Here is an 18,443-nt window from a genome sequence, read left to right on the forward strand (position 1 = left end):
GTGACGGTGTCAGGACAAAGAGAGAAGATGGACACCCTTAGGGGAGAAAGCCAAGGCGGTACTCAGGAGCAGCAAGGAGGGCACATTGGCTGGAACCCAAGTTGGAGGATCAGGCCAGTGGGTGGGCAAAGTCTGGGGGACTTGAGGAGGCCCTCAGTGGACGGTGGGGTTGCAGGGTCATGCTCAAGCTGACCAACATGAGTCTCAGTGATGGTGTTGTGGTTGGCCTTGGCCATGAATTGTGAGGTGAAGGAGACCTAGTTGTGAAGAGCCTATGAGCTTTTGGCGCAGGCAGCTGGGTGCATTCCACCGCATGGGACTCCACACCGATAGGGGTTTAGGAGTCCCTGGGGGAGGGGGCTCAGCTCTGGTCAGCTCTGGAAGATGTGGAGCGCCTGCCATGGAATCCCTTTTCCTGCACTTACAGCGGTGACCATGGCAACTTTCCTCATTTCTTTGTGCCTGTTTCCTCATCTGTATCCTGAGAAGATAATTATCACTACGTTGGAGTTATTTCAAGGGTTCCCTGGTTGGTATGCGTGAACTGCTTGGAATGGTGCTGGGGCAGAGTGGGCCCTCAGCACGTACTAGCACCAGCAGGGTGATGGCGTGGCCAGCAAGCCACGGGAGGTGGGATCCAGGGAGCGGCCCCTGCTGGCGGGGCCCAGCCTTAGAACCTGGACGCGCCTCTTGTAAGGAATGGTCTGAGGTGGAGAGGGTCAGGTGACACAAAAGGCAGCTGAGGTGTGGGCGAAGGTGTCCTTGGGATGTGGCACCGAGGTGGCCAGGCGCCCGGCAGAGCTGACTCAAAGGAGTGCCAGGGTGCAAGGAAGACAGTGGGCAGGGGGTGACCGGAGTGTAAAAAGTAGCACTAGCAAGTTGGAGGAAACTTGGCTGTGGAGCTCAGGAGGGAGGCAGGGACATTGGAGAGCTTTAAGACTTGCTGGCCTGTGAACCAGGGAGAATCTGGCATCCGTGGCCGAGTCTGCTTTAACCAGCTCCTCCTCTTTCCCATGATTAGGTTCATTTGTGAGTTATTAGCAGATGTTAACTGCTGACCCCTGTGCCACAGGATAGCCACATGGAATTCACTCTGTAGGTTTTATTGATTCCCCTGTGTATTAGGATCTCCAGAGAAACAGAACTAACTGGAGGCCAGCAAGTCCAGTTTGCAGGATGGGCTGGCCAGTGAACCAGCCCAAGAAGAGCCTATGTTGCAGATCAAGTTCAAGGATAGTCTGCTGGAGACTTCTCTCTCACTCAGAGAAGGATCAGTGATCAGTCTTTCCTTCTATTCAGGCGTTCAACTGATTGGATGAAGCCAACCCACATTACAAAGAGCAGTCTGCTTTGCTGGTTGAAATGTTAATCTCATCCAAAACACCCTTGCAGAAAAACCCAGACTACCTTTTGACAAAACATTTAGGGCACCCCATGACTCCATCAAGTTGACTCATAAAATTAACATCACATCACACACACTTGTGTTCAGATATGTCTAGAACCTGAAATGTATAGTCAATATCATCAGGACTACACCTCCAGTAGCCACACTTTCCCCAATCCAGCAGCAGAAAGCCCTGTTGCCTATTAGAAACCCACGTCTGGCAGAGTTTTTTGGGTGTGCTGGTTCCAGGGTTCTGGAACACACACAAGTTGCTCTGTAGTTATGGGTACTAATTGTATGGTGGGCTTGGGGACAGTAACACAGAACCAAGATGGTGTGAGACAAGAGGGAGGCTTTGGGACACATCTTCGAATGATGCCTCTGACACCGAAGCTGATGGTGTCCCTTGTTTGAGATTTCAAATTCAGGTGTCCGTGACTAAAGGCTCATATTTTGTATATTAAACATTAACAGAATGTTATCCGGAGGGAAAGACCCAGGCCAGGGGATCTGTGAAGTACATGCCTAGTTAGTGAGTAGCTGAAAAACATTAATTAAAAACCAGAGCACACTAACTTATTGCTGGCAGAAGGAGCATGTTTACGGCGTCTATGAGGGCAGATAAGCTGTGGTGAAGGGCTTAGCGGGGAAGAGCCCGGACAGCCTCACGCCACCCCCTGGGGATGGGACTGTGGTGGAAGGCAGGGGCCGGGTGAGCTACTGCTGACTGATTGAAGAAATACAGCACCCTCCCGCCGCCCTTCTTTGCCGTGGAGGAACATTTAAGAATTAAACTTTTCTTATTTCTTATTTTAGCATCCCATTTGAGATCTGTGCATTGTGTACAGGTTTTGGGGTTTTGCCATAAGTCATTAAGTTCTGTCAGGTATTTGCTCTCAAACATAACAGTGATGTAGGCCTTTGTGTATATAGAAATCATTTTGTTTCCCCAAGACCATGACATAGGGGTCCTCATTTAGTTCTTCCAAGAAGCCAGAGTCTGAGGTGCCACTGTTTTTACAGACGAGGAAGTAAGGCTCTGAGAAGCTCAGTGATGCCCCCAAAGTCTCCCAAGTAGGGCTGAAATTCAGATCTGCGTGATTCTGAACTGTAGGTTTATCATCTGTGCCCCCTGCTGATATTTTGAAATGGGCGCAAGTAGGAATTGTGTTCTAGGGGCTTCTGGGTAGCTCAGCCGGTTAAGCATCTGACTTCAGCTCAGATCATGATCTCACGGTTTGTGGGTTTGAGCCCTGCTTTGGGCTCTGTGTGACAGCTAACTCAGAGCCTGGAGCCTGTCTTCAGATCCTGTGACTCCTTCTATCTCTGATCCTCTCCTGCTCACGTGGTCTCTCTCTCTCTCTCTCTCTCTCTCTCTCTCTCTCAAAAACAAATAAAAACATCAAAAAAATTAAAAAAAAAAGGAATTGCGTTCTAGATCAGGGGATTTTTCATATGCATTTCCTGCCCGAAGAACTAGCATTTCCAAGTCATTGGTGACTGAAAGGAGGCGAGTTTGGATAGCTTTCCCAAGATGTGGGAATCCCGCTGATGAGTATGCAGTGTCCCACTACAATGCATATTGGATTGCTGGGCCTAGAACCTGAGGGGCAGTGTTGTGGGGAAGGCTGGGTCCTGGACCTGCCAAGATGAAAGGCAGAGCTCCTGCCCTCCAGACATTTACCATCTAGTGGAAGAGGCTGGACGTACCTTATACTGATAAAGCAGTGTGGTACGTGCAGTAACTGAGATGTGCCATGGGTGCTGCGGGAACCACTGAGCCAGGAGGAAGGGCCTCACCCAGGGTGAGTGGGCAGAGGGCTACACAGGCAGTTTCCTGGAGGAGATGGGCATGAGCAGTGTCCTCAAGGACAAACGGGGTTGGTCCTTGCAGGAGGAGGAACGTCCCGTCCAAAGACAAAGTTGCTAGATAGCGAACAGTGGAGAGTGACTAGGCATGGCAAGGGGGACAGGCCCAGGCCACAGACATCCTTACACACAGGACATGGGACCTGCCATCCTCTCAGAGGAGGCATGGGGTGGGGCAGGGAGAGGAGGACAACAAGTCACAGGAAGGGCCAGGAGATAGATCTGTTTTCTGGAAAGGCCACTGTGCTCTGGGTGGACAGTGCTGCAAAGGTGCAAGACAGGAGGTGTGGGGGCTGAGCAACACGGGCAAGTGAAGGCAGGCAATGTGAGAAGGTTAGTGTAGTTCTGGGAAATAGTTCAGAAGTGGGATCTATGTATCTGGGTGTGTAACCTGATGAGAAGGAGGAGTTAAGGTGTCCCAGTGGATGGGATCCAGGGCCTGGAGGAGCAGCAGCAAGGGCCAGAGGGCTGTCCCCAGCACCGCATCAAGTTGCCAGTGTATACGGAGGGCGGTGTGGCCTGCCTCACTGCTAAAGGACACGGGCACATTCAAGCTCCATGGCTTTCCTTGTGACACATGCCCACGTGGAAACAGTCATAGCAAAACAGTCATAAATATTAATAGACACAGACCAGAAATATTTTGAAAAAGAACGTGATTCTACCCCTTCCTCCTGAATCCACAAATCTCCCCTCCTTTGTGTGATTTGCAGCTAAGGCTTGGGTCCTCTGGAAAGTGTGCCCAGATGACATCAGACATTCCCCAAACTGCCCACACAGGTCCTTGGACATATGAGAGTTGTGTATATTCTGGATCTGAAAGACCAAATGCATAAATACCAAGGCAATTAGACATGGCTTCACAAGGGTACTTGCTAAAAAAGTCTTCCAGACTGTAGTTACCCATGAGCTCAGTGTGTAGCAGCCAAGAAATGTTCATTCCGATGCCCACCAACACCTGACTGTGTAGCAGCCCCTGTGTGGGCCACAAAATCCACCAGTGGCGGGTGGATACCAAGACTGGACTGATGGGGCTCCACCAGGGGCGTGCACTGACATCGAATCCCAAGAGGCCAGCCATGTGGTTTGGGAAGTGCCCTAGCAGCACGCTGAGAGCGAGAGTGCCCTCCCTGCTCTGCCTGGAGATGTTGGAGACCCATCATCGAAGAGGTCACATCTGAGCTGAGTCACCAAGAAAGGGAACACATGGGTCAGAGGAAGACTGGCAGTTCTGTCAGAGGGGAAACAGGCTGGAGCCTAACAGTCATGGGGCGGGGAGGGGAGGGGGATGAGAATGCAGAGGTTAGGTGAGGCCCGTTCGTCAGGTTGGTGGCTTGGCTTCCTTCACAGACCAGTGCCAGAGGGAAGCAGGTTTCTTTCTTTCCCACAGCAGCCCAGGGGCTGGGGAGTGGGGCTGTGCTTCTCCAAGTCACCCAGGGGCCCAGGTTCCTTGGCGCTTGTTGCTCTAAGGCGGTGTTCTCTTCCCACGTGGCCAAAGCTCACCTCTCACCCCCACAGCTACGTCACCAGCTGGTGGCAAAGGGGAAAAGGACAGGAGGGAGTAATGTGCAAACAGTGGCCTTTTAAGGGTGTGACTCAAGTTGCACGTAGCCCTCCATTCACATCCTCCTGGGCAGAACGCAGGGCCACGCCTCCCTGCACGAGAGGCAGAGAAGTGTGGACTGTTGAGCCTTGCTAAACTTGGGCCTTCTGTCCCTGAAAGGAAGAAGAGGATACTGGCTATTTGGGATTAAACAGACTCTGCCAGGAGACTAACTCTCAAGAGCTATGGCATACTATCTTGGGGGTTTTGTATCCTCAGAGTGCTGGGGAGGGCCCTAAGTGCTTTATGCTAGGAGATGCATGATTAGGGTCAGGGGCTTGGCAAGTACTCCTGGCTGTGGTGTGGTGAGCAGACCGGGAGCCGTAAGGCAGATTCGGGCTGGCTCCAGGAGGGGGGGGACCACTGGATGGAAGCTGGAGGAGGAGACTCCAAGTACATCTTAACTTTCTCAAAGGACAACCAAAAACCCACAGTGAAAGACAACGAAGAGACCAAGTTGGTCAGTGTTCAGACAACCACTAATGGTCCAGTTGGAAAAAATGTACAGAGTCTATTCGAGCAGTGTGTTGTGTATTTTCTTCATGATTCAAAGACTTCTGTGCACCTACTCTATGCCAGGTACGGTTCTAGAGGCAAGGGATGTGGCAGGGAACAAAGTGCCTCTGCTCTCGTGGGGGAGACATACAATCAACAAACGGAGGAATTCAGATGGCAAGAAGTTCTAGATAGGTTAGAAGATATAAAGTCCCTGGAACAGAAAGAGATTTGGCTAGGACTGGCCAGAAAACTGGAGTGGCAGAAGGGTGGTGAGACTGGGAGTGGCCTATGGGAGGTGACATTTGTAGGTCTGTTTTTCCTGAAAGCCAGGGCAGTCTTTGGGTAGTGATAGGAGCTGATGGATGTTTAAAACTCGTTCCGGCTTCAGCATGGAGACTGCAGGGTGCATGGCTAGAATCATAACCTTGAACTGTATGCATGTTTAGTACCTGTGTGGGGGTCAGGGAAAGTGTAACATGAAGCCTGAAGCCTGTGTCATCTCAAGGTGGATGTCCCAGGACTCGTGTGTGGTGCTGGGTCAGAACATCCAGCCCCCAGGGGACCCTTCCTCATTCTGGGGTTTGAGAACCTGCTCTCAGCCCGACTACTGCAGTGTGGTCCCCGCATTGGTGTCCCCACAGAACTTGTCAGAAATGCAAACATCAGACCACAAACCCCACACCTACTTAACCACTGAAGTTTTCACTTCAGCAAGACCCTAGGTGACTCATGCACAGTGAAGTTTGAGAAGCTTTGGTGGCATGTCGTCTGGTCTTCCTCTCTCCTTCCCTCTGTATGCACACACACCCTACCCATAACCACACAAGCTCCCTTCATACCTCCCCGCACACACCACATACGTCATATACTCGTGAGCCACACACACATCACACACGTGCACATAAACCATACACATCACACATGCACATGTATAAACCACACAGCCATTGCATACGTGCACATATAAACCACACACATGACACACATGCACATATAAACATGTACCATACCCCCATACACGCACCATACTGAATTGCCATACAAGGTGCAATCTCACTGCCAAATGACCTACAGATAGGAGGTCTGGACTAGCCCCAAACTCAGGGATCCCTGGAGGACCAGGGCAGATGCCACATGAAGTAGATTTGAGAACTTTCCAATTTATAAACCAGGAGCCCGTGAATATTTGTTTGGTGGGAACTTGCTGTGTGCACACGGATGTCTTAAGTAGATTCGCCTGACAGTGCTAAGCAGAGTGTTACAGACAGAAGGGACTGTCCCAAATGGCAGACAGTCAGGACTGGCATAGAAATGTTCATGGATTACGCATGAGTGCTATATGCATTGTCTTTCCCATTATTTACAGAATTATACCCCAAATTTTCTGTAATATGTGTCTGTTTGCAACCAAGGGGAAAACCTGAACAAAACCTGTCTAGGCTCCGTAGTTTGGGTAGGCTCTAGGATGAGGGGAGAATTTGAGGACTGCTCAGTGTCTCTGGGTCTCCTGCTTATTCTTTAAAGTTCCATCTGAGGTCCTCCTCCTCTTTGCAGACTTGGGGGTCATCTCCTCCTGCCCTCCTCCCCTTCAGCACCATTAGTACATAGCACAGGCTGGCCATGAAAGAGGCACTCAGGAAACATTAAGGTAGAAGGATAAGTCCGAAGGATGTCGAGTCTGGATAGCTGCGCCATTGGTGGTGCTTTGGAAAGAAGTGCAGGATCTTGGGATGGTAGCCAGTGTGGGAGGGAAGGTCTGAAGTCGTTTTTAGGTGTCCTGATTTTGTCCTGATGCTGAGGGAGACACTGAGCTCCTACAACAGACAGAAATGAAAAAGAAAGGCCTGGGCTGGAAAAGGAGTGCTTTTTATTTCAGAGTCAACTTGATCCTTCCCAAAGTGTCCTGTGACTGACCAACCACTCCACACCCGTCTGGGCCATCGAGGGGGTCTTGCAGCCAGACTGCCAGGCAGGAGGCGGCACTGGGAGGCTCCCTCCGTGCCTAGCCTCTGCATTTAGCTGCAGCAGGTTTGGACCGGATGTGCCCGGGCTCGCACATCCACAGAGCTTGCCTGTGAGCCCAGAACTGGGGATCAGTGAGGTCCTGGCACCTAAGCCAGCCCATGTGCACATTCCCCTTGGATGGTCAGGAGTGCCCTGACCAGAGCGGCAGGGAGAACGGGACCTCCTGTTGGTGAAGCGCCTCCTACTCTCTCCCAGGTCTCCTTGTTTGAATGTTTGTAATCTGGATTCAAGAATTCGAGCATTATCCATTCCATGCGATGCATCAAGTGTATTAGGGAAAATATGTTTTTATACTGAAATTGAATTCCTGGGACTCTCTGGGGCAGAGGTGTCAGTTACATAATCTTCCACCGGATGAAGCTTTGCGCTCTTCAGAACCACCGTGTTTTTCTTTTCCTTCAAAGAATTGCCCCACAGGCAGGACTGAAGAGCTTCAACCAATAGCAGGTAGTTAGTCTCACTGGACGTCCAGAAGGTCTTGGGTGTGATGTTGAGCCCCGACATCCTGCCCGTGTTGAAGCAGCCAGTGGCCCTCAGACCCACACCCGCCACTCTTTTGCTCAGAGTTGCCCACAGGAGGTGGGGCTGCCTCTGTCTGGGAGACGGGGGAGCTTGTCAGTTTAACCACCTCCTGTACTTTTTTATGTGCTTTCATTTCAGATCATCAGAAAAGCCCTTTCTGAGGAAAAACGTGTCTCAACAAAAACATCAGCTGCAGACCTTGTGACAGAAACGGATCACCTTGTGGAAGGTTTAATTATTTCCGAGCTGCAAAAGAGGTTTCCTTCTCACAGGTAGGTGTGTTGGTTGGGAAGACACCCCAGTAACATGTTGCCAGTGTCTGACTCGGGGTGCCAGGCCGCTGGTCTCCAGGGGCAGACGTGAAGCGGGGGACCTTATCGTCTGCCTCCAAGACAGCGTGGTAAACACACAGTTGTTTTCATTCATCTTAGTGTCATCTTGATGACCCTCATGTCACATGTTACCTTATGAATCCTGAGAAGGATCCGCTTCCTATAACGCGCCCAGGGGAAGTGCTCTGCTGCCTTCGGCTAAGCCACTTGATGTATTTCTGGAGGGACTTGGAGCAAGTAATGCTCCCTGCCTGTGTCTGCTTGGTGGCCCCATGCAGACGTTCCAAGACAGATGCAGCCCCAGGTCCACTGGCTGATGGCGCACCCCTGCTGGCACTCAGTGATGCCCCCTCCCCTGCCAGCCCAGCCAGCAGACCCAGAAGGCCCTGGGGGGGGACTCTTAAGACCGGAAGTTTTCAACCTTTCTGGCTTCACCATGTGCATAATCCAGTGCAAACCACTAATTTTTTTCCTCAGAAAAATTCAAATATGTATGCAGCATTTTGCATCGAGCTCTGGGGGAGCCCTAGACCTCAGAGGAAGACTCTCCTTGAATTCTGAGTGGGGCTCAGGCCCCTCCCTCACCTTGAGTTCTGCAGAGGGGAGTTGGAAAACCATCGCCTTGGATGGTAGGGATCCCTCTCCTCACAGAGGAGATTGGAATAGGAGCTCTTAGGTTTCTGGGTGTGGATCTCTGTGATTGCGGGAAGGTTCCACGTTTGATGGGCTTATACAGCAGGGACCTGGAAGGTGGCCTCCCTGAGCGTCCAGCTGGCACAGGGTGGGCACAATGGCGTTTTTCCCTGTGAGTGATGAAATGAGAGAAAGGCCAAGCCAGCCTTCAGACCTGCCTCCTTTTCCCCCTGTTGTTTCCTGCTCGCTGGTTAGGTCATTTCAGGGTCACCAGCTCTCAAAATTCTCTCTGCCAGTGGGTCATGTTTGTTTTGTTGACAACCTTTATGTGTGAGCGTCTCTTATTTCCTATTTCCTTATTCAGTGTGAAGTCAGGATTCCCAACATGTTACAATATTTATAAACTCTAAAATGCTTATGATTTTCTTTTAACATTTTGAAATATAAGTTAAATGGCAATGTCAAAAGAATTCTGTAGGTTGCTTTTATTCTTTGAGAGGAAAAAGGCTGCAATAACCGACCAGCTGTTTCTGGTTGAGGAACTATTTTGGTTCTTGAAGTTTCTGTGGTATTGGTCCAGGTGGCTGTGGCAGAAGTGAGGGCTGGCTTGGTTATATGGTGAAGGCCTGGAGGTCACTGCAAGACCAGACGTATTGACGTTACCAGAGCTTGGCTTCCGGCGTGTTTCAGTTAGAATACTCTTGACGAACAGAATGCTGAAATCGTGTACCTATGGTACGTGTTGGCAGCAGTTGTGAGTGGACCCATGTCAATATGGGGCATAGATTCCATTTATACAAGGTGTATTTAAATCTTCCTTGCTGCATATCCCAGGATAAAAGTTAGGATGTTATATGAGTGACTGCACCTCCCTCCACCACCACTCCCCACCCCTGCCCCACTCCACCCTGCAGCCCAGGGTCACCTGGAGATCACCAGACTCTGAAGCCCCTTTGGAAAACCATTGGCCTAGAGCAGTGGACCCTACCTAGGGTGTACTCTGGGGCCATCTGAGAGCTTCTCCAACCCGCTAATGCCAGGCCTCCACCTCTACAAAAGCCCTGGGAGATGGAGATGTATACATCTGACCAGGAATCTGTGATTTAGAGCAGTGGTTCCCAAACTGCCATGAGCCAGTGCCGGCCGGCCTGTGAGGGACGCGATGTGGCTGCTCTGGCGTAAGCCCTGGCTTGTCGCCTCCTCCTCCTCAGCGCTGAGGGCAGCACCAGGACTGGGGGAAGCCTGGATGTCCTGCTTCTGCTCTGCTCAGTTTGCCTGGAAAACTCAAGTAGATGAAATCATTTCTCAGTTTATTTTTGCCAGATTTGGTGTGGGGGGTTTTTTTTGTTTTTTTGTTTTTTTGTTTTTTTGTTTTTTTTTTTGCCAATGACTAGGATTTAAAAGAATTGGGGAGCATTTAATTATATTTTAGATGACAGACAAATTGATGAGTTTGCAATGAGAAAAAATTACATACACATTATAAAAAAGTGCATTGTAATTTTTTTTGCATTCAGAGCATTTAAATATATCCCTTAAATAAATTACCACAAAGTTGTCTCTGATCCTTATTTAGGAAGGACTTTTGTTATTCTGAACTTATGCTCATCCCCATTTTGTGTCTTTTATGAAACAATATTAAAGATACATTGCAACTGTTTTGTTTTTAATAAAATAAGAAACAACCTGGTATAGACTCTGGTTTTATTATTTTATTGTAGTCATTTGTGAAATCCAGAGTCTGGTCTTGGATCTGGAAGACAGGAGTACGCTGAGCCTAAGAACTGTAAGATTTAAATTTGCTACTGCCCGTGGCTCTGGCAGATCACCCCAGCCGGTACGCAGGGTCTCAGCCTTCTCATCGAGGACTGAGGCACTCAGCCAAGGTCTTCATGTGGTGGTAATGACAGAAAGCAAACCAGCAGGTTGAGATTGACAGGTAAAGCACAGTATTGGCATTGAGCACATTAGCTCAGTCTCCATCCAGGCCTGCCTTTGTTGGGTACCTAAACCTGTTTTTAGCTGATGATTTTTGAGTCTGATCCAAGTTTCACAACTTTGGAAATATTTAGTAGCACCACTGAGCCATTTTTATATACCGCTTGTCCTTGCGTCTAGGTCGGCACAGGCGAAGGGAGCAGAGCAGCTTGAGCTGGTCGGTGCGCCCAGCTGGCTCCTCTGTCCCAGGCCCGGCTCCCCTGGGCAGGGCACAGCCTCGGCCGTCGTGGTGACTCCCGTGCCCTGCAGCAAGCCCAGTGTGCGCTGGACTTGGAGGATGGACGTTTCTGGCCACCACTGGCTAGACACACACTCTCCACTGCTTTCCCACCATGTTTTGCCCTGGGCGCCCATTGTCTTTGGGCAGCAGAGCCTGCTGCGATGCTGGCGAGGCCTGGGATCATTAATTGGCTCCCTCGTGGACCGAAGGATGACCCTGATCTTGTCACAGAGTAGACAAACCAGCCAGGGGAAAAAAGGCCTAGATTCTCTTGGCCATCAAAATTATAAGAAGGGTTTGTTAGGACTGTAAGAAAAAAATGGTAGTTGAGTTCTACCACAGAATGCATCATTCTAATTTATTAGCAAGCTTTGGATCTTACCCCAGGTGCTGTTTTCCTCTTGTATGTTAGATCGGCTTATGAAAAGGCGCTGGAGCTCCCTAAATTTAGGTGGATTGTTTTTTTTTTCCTATTTATGTTATAGATTTTATGTTGTTGTCCCAATGCTGTTATTAAGATCTCTATGATTTCACACTTCCATGTGTCCAACGTGATGTCCCTGTGGAGGGCTGAAGAATGTTCTCTCCCATTCTGTAGGTCCTAGCTTCCCATATGAGGAAAATCAGGTTTCAGTGAATAAACTACAACCCTCCTCACGTATCAGAGAGGTATTTTGGGTGCCTCAGAAGAGCGGACATGGTCCATGGGCCTGCCCCAAAGTGCCACCTGGAGGCCCCAAGCAAGTAGGGAGGTGACAGACACTCCTTGCACCTCTGTTCACTTGGACAGTTGAGTAGAGAAGAGAACTCTCTGGCATGAGCAGTTAACTGAAAAAGTCTAGGGCTCAGGATGATTACTTTAGGTGATTCCTACCAGAAATGCTGTGCTGAACAAAAGCTGTGTCAACAGAAGCATTGTGGGCGCTGCTTTGAACAGGCTGCTTGGTGACCCCCAGACCATGTCCGTCCCGCCTCCTGACCCTGCGTGTCCTAACAAGGCCCACTGGTGCGCTGCAGGCTGTGCTCCCGACTCGGTGTTAGCTGCCGGTCCTGCAGAGACACTCCCTTCTCTTCCTTCCCGGGACACCCCAGCAATTGCCCCTCCCACCAGAAGGTACCCACTTCCCACTCAAACCAGGTTTAAAAAGGAAGAAAATTCCACATTCCTCCTCAGTTTCTGGGAATTTATGTTTGGATGTGAGTCCTTTCCAATTCTTTTTTTAAAATGCTTTTTAACATTTATTTCTGAGAGACAGAGACAGAGCACGAGAGGGGGAGGGCTAGAGAAAGAGAGAGAGAGAAACAGAATTTGAAGCAGGCTCCAGGCTCTGAGCTGTCAGCACAGAGCCTGACTCAGGGTTTGAACCCACGAACCGTGAGACCATGACCTGAGCCGAAGTCAGATGCTCAACAACTGAACCACACAGGTACCCCTAGTCCTTTCCATTTCTATCTTGACCTTAATAATGTTTTCTCAGTGCTTTATGAGCCTTGTGGCCAATTGAAGATTTGGCAATTGGTCCCTATATGTGTATTTTGGGGTATAGATCCTTTTCTTTAAAACCATAATCACAAGCCATTACATGGGAGGAAAATCATGTAGCTATAGAAAAAGGCATTGAAAAGAGATTTAATTCCTTAAGTCTTTGGCCAAGAAAACTGGCAGAGCTAATGCCATGCCTGCTTTGCTTATCAGTGATTCTGTACACACATCGCCTACCTTCCTGCTGTGATCGGGGTGCCTGGCCGCACCCTATCCGGCTTGGCTCCTCCAAGTTGTGTCTTTCACCATGCCATGTCTACCATCTAGACCTGCCTGCCTGGATCACAGGATCTCAATGACCCAAAAGTCCTGCGGGGAGGGGGGGTGGGTGATGGTAGGGAGGGTGGTTCCCAGCAGAAGGAGGGGACCGGGAGCAAACAGAAGCAAGGAGCTTGCATTCCCTGCGTTCCCTGCCTCTCTAGATTGTAAGCCTCTGTGCACAGACTGTGTTCACCCAAGTTTTCTCTGCACTGTGATCATTTTTCAGGGTATGGGTTCCTCAGGTGTCTCACTCAGTGCTCCCCATCCCCAGTGCCCTGCCTCTCCTGTGTGGGTTTCTCCAGGGAACAACGGCTGGGGGGAGCAGAGACACTAACCTGAAAGTGACATTCACTCATCATACACACTGACCGGTTTCAGATACTGGGGGGAGGTGACTCTGTGCGTGCATGTAGAGCACGAGTTTCATAATCTGTAAAATGGAAAACGATGGGCCCCGAGTTGTCAGGGGACCTATGAGTTACAGGGCTCTTTCCAGAGCCCTTTTATTGACAGCGTGATGTCTGTCTCAGCTGTAAGTTCACTGGCACGTATTAGGACAGACGCACAGTTCTCTGGAGCACTTAGAGGCTGCTCTCCTGCTCCGGCCTCTTCACGTGCTCAGCAGCCGCCTCACAACCACAACTGAGCGCATACCAGATGCCAGCAGGGGGACATGAAATGATTGCTGTTTTCCACTCATTTATCCTTCTTCATAAAAACTGTCTTCAGACCGCCTTTTTCTCTAGCACAAATATGGACGTAGCATGAGAACCTGATAGAAAACCCTCCACAAGGCTTCGCGTTCCCACATGGAGCAAGTGTTTGCTCAGCGCCCGCTGCAGAGCAGGCCTTGGTGACACGGCAGTGCACAGGGCAAAGGCCCCACTGCTGGTGAGCCTGGGCTTGTTACGGGACAGTTGGAGACACGTACTGAGCACGCTGTGCGCCAAGCCCTGGTGTGTGAGCTTTAGAACATGTTCCTTACTCTCGAGAGCAGCTCCAGGAGACACGAGCAGAGGCTGGCTCTGCAGGGACACCGGTTCAGAGGTGGCGGCTGTGATGCATACACAGTGCCCGAATGACTTCATGTGCTGTGGTGAGCCCGTGCGGATGGATGCAGGGGGAGGAGGACAAAGGGAAGAAGTAAGAGTGCCTTCCCTAGTTCTTGGCCTGAGCAGTTGGGTACTTGGCAGTGCCTTTTGTTGAGCCACATGTGAAGAGGGACAACCAGGAGCTCCCTTTTGCACAGGTTAAATGTTGAGAGGTGTTTTTCTTGTGCAGGTTCCTCACAGGAAATAGATGGCTCGCTCAAGCAAGGTTGGCTCAGGAGGGCCTGTCTGCCGAGAACTAATTATAAAAGCGGGGGCCGGGGACAGGGCCCACTCTAGCCAGTGAAGGGGGTACACAGCCTCAGTCCTGGGTTCCTGTGTTCTTACAGAGTATGAAGGAGGTGTGGCCCACCCCAGGGCTCCTAGGCCAGAGACCAGATTGGAAAGGGCCTTTGAGGAGAAACAGCAGCTCCTGTCGGGTCCGAATGGGAAATAGATAATAGTTGTCAACTTGTCTGCAGTGCAGAGGAGGCCAGGCTGGGTACAGACCTGGGAGGGGTCAGCTGTGGGTGACATTCGGTGTCTTGGGTCAAGTGAGCAGTCCACCCCAGCCACAGCACTACTGGTGGAAGAGAGCTAAAGCCCGAGTCCTGGGCCCTGCTCCCTGGCCAGCATTCCGCACGCTCTTCTCTGTTATTTGTCTCCAGCCTTTTCTCCTGTTAGAGCAGAGTTTAGCTTTGTGTTATAAAATCTGTTTCCCAGTGTTCTTCTTTCTAGTATTTCTCCACCTGACCCACTCACAGTCCTTGATGCTTTCCTAAAACTCCTATGTTCAGGTGTCAACTTCGTGTGTTCTAAATCCTGCCAAGTAGGCTAGCAGACAGAAAAGCAGATGGTCTCTTGTAGACTCTGCCTCTGACTGACCCAGAGAAACCATAATGAAATCTTTTTGCTGTGTCTGCTTTTGTCTTTGATGAGACCAGAAGCAGTTTGAAGTGCTTTGTCTTGAGTTCTTGACGAGTTTTCTCAGGCTGAGCTTCCGCCCACCACAGGTTCATTGCAGAAGAGGCTGCAGCCGCCGGGGCCAAGTGTGTGCTCACCCCCAGTCCCACCTGGATCGTCGACCCCATTGACGGCACCTGCAACTTTGTGCACAGGTGAGCATAAGCACGAGTCACACCCATTCTGGTGCCTAAACTATTCTCAGAGCCCTCTAAGACTCTGTCTTTTCCAAAATAGCATTTTTTGAGGCCAGAATATATAAACAAACCGCTAGTAGGTGGATAGTCTTGTTAAAAGGGTGATCATGTATTGATATTTTTAAAAATAAGGTTATCCGTATTTCCTTATTTTCCTTATTGTGAAATATTCTCAGAGCACATAGGGAATCTTCATTTGCTTAAAAATATTGTATTTCCCATCTTTAAAATGCTGGTTTAAATTAAGAAGGACCCCTTAAGGATCACCCCGGAGACACGAGCAGGGTGATAAGCAGGCGTGTGCAGTCCAGCAGCTCGGGAGCACGGGCTGGACAGCAGCCCCTGAGGCGTGGCCTTCCAGAGCTGCCTTCCGAGCCAGGAGCAGGCCTCATGCTACCCTGAGGTGGACATGGAGCCCACCGGCCGCCCCGGGCAGCAGGCCGGGCATAATCTGACTGAGCAGATAACAGCCGAAGAGCAGAGGAGTCGGTTTCGGGGACTCCCTTGGGGGAGGGGAGTGAGCTGCAGAGCCTGGGGAGGGGATAGGGATGTGGCCTTGCTCCAGAAGCTCTGACGGATGGGATGGGCGTCAGAGGTGTCCAAGGACACAGGGGCACTGAACCTGATGGTTCCCTGGATGGTTGGTTCTCTGACGTGCACAGGCTTAGGGCCCCCGGAGAGCTGGTTGGCACAGGTTCTGGGCCCTGCCTGGGTCCCTGTCCCTGTTGAGCGGCCCATGGATGTGCGTTCCTCACAGGCATACAGGACACCAGCAGGGCGGAAGCACACTTGAGAGCCCCTTCCACAGATGACTAAGAAATACTCCTTTTCCTCATGTAAAGTGAAGAGGCATGAGCACAGCCAGACTAGAGGGGCTCTCCTCTGGGTTTTGCCTCAGATGGTGTGTTTATGCGTAAGCATGTAAAGTAATCCTGATCCAGCATGTTAATCATCATCCTTTTCCCAACCCTTAATGTGGGTTGTCTTGAGAATTTAGTCATGCCCACCCACTGCCTTCTGAGGCAATGGAATAGTGCCATCTGGTGACAGCAACAGTGTCACCAGACTAATTTGAAGGAAAGCATGACAACCCCCCACCCCCCCAGCAGGAATTCGTGTGGAGCTTCGGGTCCCCCCTTGTAGGTGTATTTCGCTGAGTGGAGCTCCTGTTCTTCTGTCTCACTTGTCATTGTGGTGTGCCAGTAATGGGGACAGGGGCATGCTGAGCCTTGTGTGGGGAAGGCCACTCATCCACCAGAGGGCCTCTCCTGGGTCCCAGTGGTCCCTGGGCCACGCTGAACGTGGAGCCAGAGAGACAGCTTGGAGAAGAGCATCATCTGGAAAACTGGCTGTCCTGGTCATCAGGTCCCAGGACACGTTCAAGGGCCACAGCGTAGCAATTCCTGTGGCCTGAAGACATCAGACGCCCTTGGCCACTGCAGCTCAGATAGGGCCTGTGCATTCTTGTGTCTGACAGCGTCAGGGCTGAAGCACGTGAAAGAGAGCTTTCTAAATTGCCTAACGCGGAGCCTGGTGTGCCGTGTGCTTGCCCAGCGAGCCGCCCACCAGACGGCCGTGCCAACTGCCGCTGCCTCAGGCAGGGCTCACGTCTGTGTGGGACTGCGTTCATAGTTTTCCTGGAGGTTAGCAGTACCCAGCTTCTCCTTCCTACCTGCTGGTAAGCTCTGTGATCTTCCTATAAAAGATCATTTCGAAGAGGTACAGCAGCAACAACAAAATCACAAAACAAAAATGCAGGCAACATGCCATGTCACAGTCGTCGGAGGCCCACGCCTGCACAGGAGCCGGGGTGAGGAGGGCATTTTTGTCACCCAGACCTGGCCTCTGGGTAGAGGCTGCGATGTCCCCTCCTGGGGTCCCCTCCTCTCCTCAACTGGGACATGGGTCTGGTCTTTTGGAAAATCCCTACTGTCCCTTTACGTCTCTGAGAACCAGCAAGCTGATTATTAAAACGCCTCTCATCTGGGTACTCGGTCATTGTTGAATCACATCTTACATGACTTTCAGAATACTGCTTTCTCTCAAGGTCAGCTATCTTACAAGGTGGTCAGTTAAGCCTATGTGTCTTGGAAGCAGCTAATGAAATGGTGGGAAGCAATTTAAAAAAAAACAAACTCCACCCACACCTTCTGCACCTCCAGTGACGACGGTGCTATATAGCCACAGAGGTTCCATAGAGTTTGTGCGATATTATTTATGTTTTGGAGTGTGAACCATTCTGTGTTTCTTTGCAGATTTCCCACTGTGGCAGTAAGCATTGGATTTGCTGTAAACCAGGAGGTACGTGTGGGTGGTTCCACCCTGGCCGGTGGTCCTGAGCCCCCGGGGCCTGGTTTAGCATCTTCCTTTTTGGGTTCGATCCCAGTACTCCAGTTTTTCTTTGTCACGTGCTTTAATCACAACTAGTAAATCTAAGCACGTGCTTTTCAAATCCAAGAAAGTAACCAAGTGAAAACTTGTTTGGGGGTGTGCAGCTTTGGGACTCCGTGGCCAGCCCACCCTGGGGCGGCCGACCCTTGTTCCCACCGTGGCCTTTCTGTGGTGCTGCTGGAGAAGCATGGAAGGGAGGTTCTCAGCGAATGTCCACGTTAGTCTTCCTCTGACCCCTGGGGCGTGTGATCTAGTCACACTCGGAAGGAACTCCTATTTTTGGAGGACATTTTTAATCCCAGTATTTCAGTAGTTATTCTTCATCTTTCTCTAGCTATCAGCATGAGAATGTGACTGCTCCAGGGTTCCCATCGCCCGCAGAGCGACACAACATCATAGGACCGTAGGACGCATGAAGGGCGTTAATCAGTTTAAGCCGTAACGCTTCCTGTGCAGTCACCACAGTTATATTTAATTAGGAGTGGGGGTTCATGTTTTCCAAAAGCAGCCCTCCGTCAGAGCACTGTTTTCTCATCTTCACCCTCACTGCTAGCATCAGTTCCCTATTGTGGAAGCTGAGAGAAGTGTGTACCCGTGTAACAGTACTTAAGGGGAAGATACATAAGCATTTTAAGATGGAAATCTGGTTAAGGAGTTAAATGCTCACTTGTTTCTCTGTTAGGTGTCATTGAGATCGAAGGAGGCTGAGCAGTAAGCTCAGAGGGTGACGCTCATGACCGCATGTCCGTAACTGGGTTTGGGGGACAAACCGCTGTGGGTGGGCAAGGTCTCTGATGTCAAGGCCACCGTCCCGATGGGCCTGGTGTGAGTGACTGCATGCAGGTGGTCTGGGCTGGCAGTGGAGGGCTGTGGTCAAGGGGAGCGCCCCAGCCTTCCTCATCCTTCCCTCCTG

The 18,443-nt window shown here is 50.6% G+C and overlaps 1 protein-coding gene across 1 annotated transcript in view; it reads left to right on the plus strand.

The window, feature by feature from the left end:
- IMPA2 (inositol monophosphatase 2) overlaps positions 1-18,443 on the plus strand; it is a 41,269-nt gene that overhangs the window by 7,543 nt on the left and 15,283 nt on the right. Inside the window, exons 2-4 of the mRNA XM_029922438.1 lie at positions 8,043-8,176; positions 14,993-15,097; positions 17,395-17,440. Of these exons, the coding sequence (XP_029778298.1) occupies positions 8,043-8,176; positions 14,993-15,097; positions 17,395-17,440 (285 nt within the window). The remainder of the gene's footprint in view (positions 1-8,042; positions 8,177-14,992; positions 15,098-17,394; positions 17,441-18,443) is intronic.

Source organism: Suricata suricatta, chromosome 14 (assembly GCF_006229205.1).
Source record: "Suricata suricatta isolate VVHF042 chromosome 14, meerkat_22Aug2017_6uvM2_HiC, whole genome shotgun sequence".
Lineage (NCBI taxonomy): Eukaryota > Metazoa > Chordata > Mammalia > Carnivora > Herpestidae > Suricata > Suricata suricatta.